The 8,811-nt window shown below is 36.1% G+C and overlaps 1 protein-coding gene across 1 annotated transcript; it reads right to left on the bottom strand.

The window, feature by feature from the left end:
* Positions 1-4,800: 4,800 nt before the first annotated feature.
* On the bottom strand, positions 4,801-7,532 carry LOC123660414. Its single transcript, XM_045595502.1, has 4 exons — positions 7,013-7,532; positions 6,723-6,927; positions 6,353-6,506; positions 4,801-5,212 (listed from the first exon to the last, which is right to left on the bottom strand). Exons 1-4 carry the CDS (start codon positions 7,380-7,382, stop codon positions 5,039-5,041), a joined length of 903 nt encoding a protein of 300 aa, XP_045451458.1. The 5' UTR covers positions 7,383-7,532; the 3' UTR covers positions 4,801-5,038.
* Positions 7,533-8,811: the final 1,279 nt, after the last annotated feature.

Below are 8,811 nucleotides of genomic sequence, written 5' to 3' on the forward strand. Positions count from 1 at the left end.
TTGTATTATACCGCATAACTTTCTACTGGATGTACCGATTTTGATAATTCTTTTTTTGTTGGAAAGGGGATACCCCTAGTTTGGTACCATGATAAGGAAACTAGGATCTGATGATGGGATCCCAGAGAAATCGAGAGAAACTCTCGAAAATCCGCAATAACTTGCTACTGGATGTACCGATTTTGATAATTATTTTTTTGTTTGAAAGGAGATATCCCTTGTTTGGTACCATGATAAGGAAACTAGGATCTGATGATGGGATCCCAGAGAAATCGATAGAAACTCTCGAAAATCCGCAATAACTTGCTACTGGATGTACCAATTTTGATAATTATTTTTTTGTTTGAAAGGGGATATCCCTTGTTTGGTACCATGATAAGGAAACTAGGATCTGATGATGGGATCCCAGAGAAATCGAGAGAAACTCTCGAAAATACACAATAACTTTCTACTGGATGTACCGATTTTGATAATTCTTTTTTTTTTGGAAAGGGGATATCCCTAGTTTGGTACCATGATAAAAAACTAGGATCTGATGATGGGATCCCAGAGAAATCGAGGGAAATTCTCGAAAATCAGCAATAACTTTTTCTAATTTAATCAAAATCTGATGTTTATCATGTGGTCACATATACATTTTATCGAGATCTGATAACTACTTTTTGAATAATCTTTGATAACGCGTAGTTACTTGACTATTTTTTCGTCGATCTACGTTGAAGTCGTACTCGTCGATGTAATTGAAGTCGGTTTTTTTTTCGTTTGCGAGCAAAAACAAATAATATAATATTACAAATAGACACTCCAATTTTATTTAACTAACCTCTTTATTTGTATAGATTAGGTCCTTACATATGAATTTTACGTTTTGTATTGTAGGGACATAAAATCGTTTTTTTTTTTTAATGTAATATATTTGATTAATCAAAAAATCGGTCACCAACCCGCCTCCCCAGCGTGGTGACTATGGGCAACACACATGAGTTCACGCATTTTTGGCGCAAAATTGTGGAGGCCTATTTCCAGCAGTGGAATGCAATAGGCCGAAATGATGATGATGATGATGTTGATGATGAATCAAAACATGTACCATTGCTACCTATGCACATTTTCCATTTTATAGTTAGTTCATTGATACATTTACAAAAAAAACATTCGGACGGGAATCAATAAATGTTTTTAAGGCTGAACTCGGAACTGAATTCGGACTTGAATTCTTTCCCTTGCAAGAAGTTATCAAAATTACGAAAAAATTATAATCTGTTGGAGGTCTGTCTGTCAAGGCCCGGGGAGTACGGTGGATGTCTTAGACATTTCAATAGAAGCTCCTCTAGTTTGGTCGCTGTCTGTTGTGCAGTGTGTGGTCTAGCATTGTCCTGAAGCAGTAGTGGCCCAGAGCGATTGACTAGTCTCGGTTGTTTAACAGCTAGCTTTTCCAACATGGTTTGTAGTTGCTGACAATGGACAGCTACCGTAATCGCCTGACCAGATTTATGAAAGCTGTAGTGCACGACACCGTCACTAGTCAACCAAACGCTCACAACTAACTTTTTTGAGTCAATTTTCACTTGAGGCAGGATTTGGCTGACTCGCCAGGATTCAGCCATTGCGATGAGCGCTTCCGATTATCGTACAAGATCCACTTTTCATCACATGTAATGATTCGATTTAAAATTCCTTCCTTGATGTGCTGGTTGAGTAATGTAACGCAGCAGTCTAAACGCGTTTGTCGGTATGCTTCACTCAATTCATGAGTTACACACCTTTCAAGCTTTTTTACCTTCCCAATTTGCTTCATGTATATTAAAACAGTTTTATCACTAATACGGCAGTCCGTCAGATCCGCTTCCACGGTAGCTTTCAATTCTTCATAGTCAACTTTGGTCTCAGGCCGTCCACGGGGCTTGTTCTGCAGGTCGAAATTTCCAGAACGAAAACATTGGACTCAAAAATTCACTGTGTTTCCTTTTGCGATACTGCAGCCATACACATCATTAACCCGTCGAGCCGTCTCTGCAGCACTGGTGCCACGGTGAACTCGTACTCGTAAATAACACGATATTTCAAGTTTTCCATTTTGTAAACTGAGTGACGGAAAAAATGAAAAACAAAAGAGGAAAAAACAAATGAATTGCGGTTTTCGAAATGCAAATGCATAGCTGTATAATGAGTAAGTGAGTACTAGCTGTATATATTTAAATTTGGAATTTTTAACCAAGGAGGAAATATTTGAGATCAAAGTGGCCAGTACGACAAAACGAGGAGTTTCTTGGAGACTTTTATCTCTTTCGAATATAAGTCGAGAACGACTTTCAAATACTTGAGTTTAACTCACCATGGTAAATATAATTTAACATTACTTTAGAAGAAATTTCTCAGTGTATACTTACAAATAAAAAACGGGACGATAAAACAATTTATTTGTAGACTTTTTTCCCCTCTCAAAAAAATCTCTGAAAATATAAAACACGTACAAACGCCTACGCCCCTCAATTTTTATACAGTAGTTCTATAAATATGAATTGATTAAGATAAGGTCTTTTTTTTTTAAATATTTCTTCGCTAAAATTTTATGGAATATTATTCGAATATAATACTTTGATGTACCGTTGGATTTAATAAAGACACTTCAATTGTGTCGTCACAAAAATAAAATCACACTAATACGCCTTTTTTGTACGAATTAACCCTACCAATTTATGTTGTACTATGTCTTATATTTTCTCTAAAAGTTATTTTGCTCTAAAAACGTTTCAGGCGTTTATTCTTTTTGATCTTTTTTTTTTTTACTCCGGTCGAATTGAATTAACTCTTGCCAATTTCCAATAATCTATTCTGAATCATTTCGATTTAGAGCTATATTTATAATAACTGTAAGAAGGTCCTATCAACGTAGAGATCATTGGAAACATCAAAAATTATTTACACAAACCATTTCACAGTCGATATTAAAGCCAATAATTGAGTTTGCCTACAAACGTAAAAAATCGACTTCAATACACCCACAAGTAATATGACGTAGGTAGTACAAAATAAATAAATAAACCAGTGGCGTAGCGAGAAGGGGGGGCGCAAGGCATCATGCCCCGGACGCTACTTAAATGGTCCGCAAAACAAAAACAAAATGCTGGACATATTATACGGTTCTCGAATGGGGGGGCGCTAAAATGGTATTGTGCCCCGGGCGCGAGTTAAGCTCGCTACTCCACTTAAAATACACAGTCGATTAAATACGCATTAATAACGTTCACTCAAAAAGTACTGTCAAATCTTGATCAAATTTAAATAGGACTCCGCACTCCGCGTCGCAGCATTGAGGGGGAGGCGGCAAAGTCGTGGTCTAATTTCCAAAGGAGCGTCCCAAGTCTCGGAAATTGCCTCTTGCAAGAAAGATCCTTCTCATCTGATCAATTTTTTGGGAAACTGCTTCCTCAGTGAACGCCTCCACAGGCGCTCCGCTAAGAACGCTTTCTTGTTCTGTTGATCGTCGCGCACTGAGGACACGGGTTTGACTTCAGGAGCAGCCTCACGTTGAAACCTTTCGAGCTTGGAGGCGTCGAATACGCCCTTTCGTTGGATATACCGAGCTCGATCTGCCAGGTTCTCTTATTATTATTACTAGCGGTCGCCAAGTGGTCGAAATTCGACCATAATTAATTCAAATTATAAGTTTGAACATTATTAAGGTTCTGTTGTCAAAGATTATTCATACTTCTATAATAATAAACAAAAGAGTAGGTATACATGCGTGTGTGCGACAAATTCATGGTAGTGTGTGTAGTTTTTTTATTGATTTAATGTATTTTTTATGCATAATTTTTAATAAATATTGGCATTTTGCAGTTTTGTTTCTCTATATAAACTATAAGTGTGCGAAATTTCATAGTCCTCCGTCCGCGCAATTTTCGTAAAAAGGGGTACAAAGTTTTTGCTTCACGTATTAATATATAGTATAGTTCATAAATATTAGATTTCATAGCCTCAAGTATTTGGGTTCAATAAAATTGTAATATTTGTTAGTTATAAGACTAATACTTTATTTTGTAGAATTAAATAAATGGATAGTAATCGCGAATTTAACGAAAAAAATTTACCAACAGAAAAACTAGTTAATGAGAATGTGACTGAAGAACCTATAATATTTTACAATTTCGTATTTTTTATTTTAAGGCTGAGCAAGAAGATGAATATTTATATACTTTCAATAAATAAATAAATAAATATCTACACAATACACACACGGTTGTCTGTTCCTAAAGTAAGAAACTTAATTCTTGTGTTATAGGTAAACAGCCGACTGGTATAGCTACATATTTTTTTTTCGAAAAACATACTTATAAATAATACATACACGAATATATAAATAAATATTTATATTACACCCAGACTCGGGGTGGGAATCGAACCCACAACCCTCTGAGCAGAAAGCAGGGTCACTTCAAACTGAGCCGACGGGCTAGTAGTCTAGTAATATTAGTAATATAGTAAAATTTTTGCATATTAGGTATACTAGGAATTTGTGAAAAATATTGTTGTTCTTTTATACTTAAGTATGCAAATTGTATCTTTGTATTGTTTTTCAGAAGCATTAAACCAATTTATGAGATATTATTTCAACAAGTTCTAAGAATTTATACATTGTATGAAATTTAAATATGTATACAAAAGTTAGTAGTAAGAATACTTGATTTATTCATAATGAAAACGTATTTAATAAACATATTTCATCAAAATTTCATACAGCTCTAAAATCTAAAAATCCTTTTAATCATAGGGATATTATAAAATAAAAGACTCGTAAACATTTTTTAAATTTTATTTGCCCATGAGCCGATTCGTCTAGCCCAAAGATGACACTACAGTGCGACTACAACACTACAAAACTACGTACTACAACCCCGTGATGAATTAAATGACTCCATAACAACTACAAGGCATCAATTGTATTGAGGTTAGAACTGGAAGGCACAATATCATTTGAATTGACGTTCGTACTAGAAGGCACTTGGTCACTCGATTTGGCCTTATTCTGTGATTTTCAGGCAGCAGCAGAAAGTTGAACGATTTTATCGTTAATTTCAAGTAATTCCGTCATATATTCTTCATCGGTCATGATAGTAGCTAATCGTTTCAAAATGGACAACAGTTCACCGTCTTTAAGACGTAGTTGGTCATTACACTGCTCCACGTCATCGACAAGCTCATCCGGTATCTGAAAAAGAAATTAAATATTATAATGCTGTATTTTTATTTTGAAGTAGAAACAAAAAACTTTTTCAGCTGCTTTCCGTCTGGATAATTACATATCCATAGTTTAATAATTTTTTGGCAACCGCTTCTATTTTATGAGTCATCTAGATCTTTTATATAAATTATGTTGAAGAATTTATTTCATATTTTCACCTAACGACCTCGTTTCATCTGCGTCATGCTATTATAATTAGGAAGGCACGCAGATGTTCAAAGCATATATATTTATTTAAATAATTATAAATAAATTTTTATTAAAAATAAAAAAAATAAAATTTTATTATAAATATTATTTAAATAATTATAAATAATTATAAAAAAATAATTATATAAATATATATTTATTTAAATAAGTGTGTTTGCAGGCAAACGAAGAAAAACCGACTTCAATTATATCGACAAGTAGTAAAACGTAAATTTAAATGTGGCCACATGATAAACATCGGCCTTCTATTAAATTAAAAATCATCAAAATCGGTACACCAAGTAAAAAGTCATACGGATTTTCGAGAGTTTCCCTCGATTTCTCTGGGATCCCATCATCAGATCCTGGTTTCCTTATCATGGTACAAAACTAGGAATATTTCCTTTCCAACAAAAAAAGAATTATCAAAATCGGATCATAAACGACGGAGTTATCCTCGAACATACATTAAGTATAAAAAATTAAAAAATATATATACGGTCGAATTGAGTAACCTCCTCCTTTTTTTAAGTCGGCTAAAAAAAATTTGCAAGTAAAATTTTTTTATAACTCATACTAATTACACTAACGTAGGCCATGTAAATGATGTCATTTCTAATGTAATTATTGAAACGGTACATAAGCTTATAAGCAGAAGCATAGCTACAAATCCTAGCAAAATGGCATTTATACGACTTATACATATAGTTATTTCGTTACAAAATAGCGATTCAACGGGGAAATGCTGCCAGCATTCTTGGCACAATTCCACGCGGACATGATTTATACCAAAACTATCTGTAAATATTTAGTTATTAAGTTGTGAACTGTAAATATGTATAATGTTTAATAAACTATAACATTTATTTTTCGTTACATTAAGTGATATCAATGACATTTTAAGATAGTAAGCCTTACCTTCTGCAATTCCAAAAACGATTCGAATTTCAATTTCTTTCTCTGTTTGCCGTTGTGGCAATCGAAAAACATGGTAAACTGTTGGTCTTTCTTCTTAATTGGGAAGTAGATACCGGCTGTCAAGTGTCCTTTAGGGTCACGGGCCAAGAGACTCCTAGAAAGCAAAACCAAGGTTAATTGATATCAAAATTTCTCAAACACACTGAAATGTAATTGTGATTTTTAGAAATTAGTACAAATTTTCGATTTATAGAAGAAACTGAAGCCAATAGTACTGTTTTAGAAATTTATACATAAAAAATAAACACGTAGAGGATGTTTTTTATTGTCTAATATATTGTGTTTATTGGCAATAAAATGTGGTACAAACCTTAAATCCCATACTAAATTTCTTTTCTCAGTAACAGCAACTGCACTCAAGTATGCCTTGGCGACATACACAAGGGACAAACGTTCCTTAACTTTGTCTCCACGAGTCTCCCTCTCATGCCACTCCACATAGTTGGGGTTGTGGATGTTGAACTGATAGTTGTACTCTTTGCGGCAGTGTGGCTCGTCAGACTGAGTGAACCAACCTGAAAATTAAAGAGCTTGGTTAAGTAACAGTTTTAATAATTTTACAAATGAAAAATATAGTATTCGTTTTGTATACTGTCGTACCTGTGTGTGGATAGCAACGATCCGCCATTACGGTCACGACACGGGAGATATGGTATCCAAGATCAGATAAGAATATACCAGGTCTACCCGCGACCCTCACGTGAATAGCTACCAGCACGTGATCCTTCTCAGTTTCGATCAAAAAGCCTTGAGGTCCGGGGAAAGATGTCGTGTAATCCGTAAGATCCTCAATATTCTCATCGCACGATACCAACATCAAAGACTTCGTGATTCCAGGGAAATCTTTTTCCAACACCTTCAAGCGCTTTATGACTTCCATACCCAGGCCCACACAGGTGTGCTTGTGGGCGCGAATCGGCGGATTGTATTTCGGGAAGAACTCATTCAATGTTTCATCAGACGCTGCCATGTAAGAATCGTAGAGAGTGATAAAGTTGTTAACGGAGTCATAGTTTTCTGCGACGACGAGACGGCTCAATATCGCCTCGGCTTTGGCAACCAAATCCTCGTACTGTTGTAGGGATAAGTGCAAAGCGGGGCGCGGCGCCCCCCACCGCGGGGGCGGCAGGGGGTGGTCGGCCGGCCACTGGGAGCCGGCAGGTTTAATGAGGCCGGAGCCGAGTCAGCTCAACCACTCGGCACCCCAGCGGCCAGTGACGCGGCGGATGGCCCTCTCCTCGCTGGAGGTGGTTGCGACGTCAATGGGAGCGTGGACCCCGTCCATCTCCCGAGTGGCCTCTACGCCGGCCGGCGCTCCCTGAGACCACTCTAAATCCTGACTTAACGGTTTTATATTAAGCGTATCTGGAAAGACGAATTACTAAAATTAGAATGGGCCGCTCGTCAAAACTACTTGTATGTGAAAAACTAAATATTTATTTCAATATTTTTATTCGTTCTACAAAAAGGTTTTCATTGTCTTTCGGGTTATTTTAAAACAAGAACAACACATTGGAAACGTGGGTAAATTTTGTTAATAAAAATGTTATGTATAACACTAATGAGACAATAAGAATTAAGAAAAACCCGCTAGTGTGCGCCTTAACAAGAAAGATCGAGTTTATTTGGTCACATAAACAAAATACGCTTTGCAAAACCATATAATATTCACATGTATTATGGGAAATACCGAGAATTTTAATATAACGAAGCATTTACTCGTGGACGTCAGGTTATGTCGCAATAGTCTCCTAAAAGCATCACGAAAGGGCGTGTAAGGTCAAACTCAATAGGGGTTACACCCCATCAATATACATTGCCCAATATTTTAACCTTCAGTAAATAAAGGTTAAAACTTTACTCGTTACAGTAATAGACAGAATAAGGCATCGAAAATAGTTCTAAACAAATTCTAGAATAAAAGCCGTTCAATAAACAACAAAGACGCATATTGTTTTGTAAACAAAAACACTAAAAATAGAAGATTTACAGGAAATACAGGAGATAGGTCAAGGTTAGTAAAATAATGATAATAATATTAAAACAAAACATACCCATTGGGGCAGCTAGCCGATCAAGATAGATAAATCGTACTCTTCGAACTGCGTTTGTTTACTTCTCGAGTGAAACTGGTCTGGTCTGCGTAGACGCGGTCTATATAAACCCTCCATTCCGGTGCTACTCCGCTCCCCCTTCCCTTCAGACTGTACGTCATTCATAGGGGTGTATGTGTGCGTAGTATTAGTATCGAGAGACTTGCGTCTGTGTGTGTTAGAAGTTTCGCGTCACTAGGTTGATACGTTAGTAAAGCGGAGCGTGTAGACTGGTATGAAATAATTATTTGCTCGCAAACGAAAAAAACCGACTCCAGTTACAAAAGTAGTTATCAGGTCTCGATC

The sequence above is a fragment of the Melitaea cinxia genome, chromosome 15 (assembly GCF_905220565.1).
Source record: "Melitaea cinxia chromosome 15, ilMelCinx1.1, whole genome shotgun sequence".
NCBI classification, from domain to species: Eukaryota; Metazoa; Arthropoda; class Insecta; order Lepidoptera; family Nymphalidae; genus Melitaea; species Melitaea cinxia.

Coding starts and splice junctions, on each gene's coding strand:
- LOC123660414 (XM_045595502.1), bottom strand. CDS start 7,382: ATGGCAGCGTCTGATGAAACATTGAATGAGTTCTTCCCGAAATACAAT. Junction 6,928..7,012: donor TCGTTGCTATCCACACACAG/GTACGACAGTAT, acceptor TTTAATTTTCAG/GTTGGTTCACTCAGTCTGAC. Junction 5,213..6,352: donor CGTTTTTGGAATTGCAGAAG/GTAAGGCTTACT, acceptor TTTCTTTTTCAG/ATACCGGATGAGCTTGTCGA.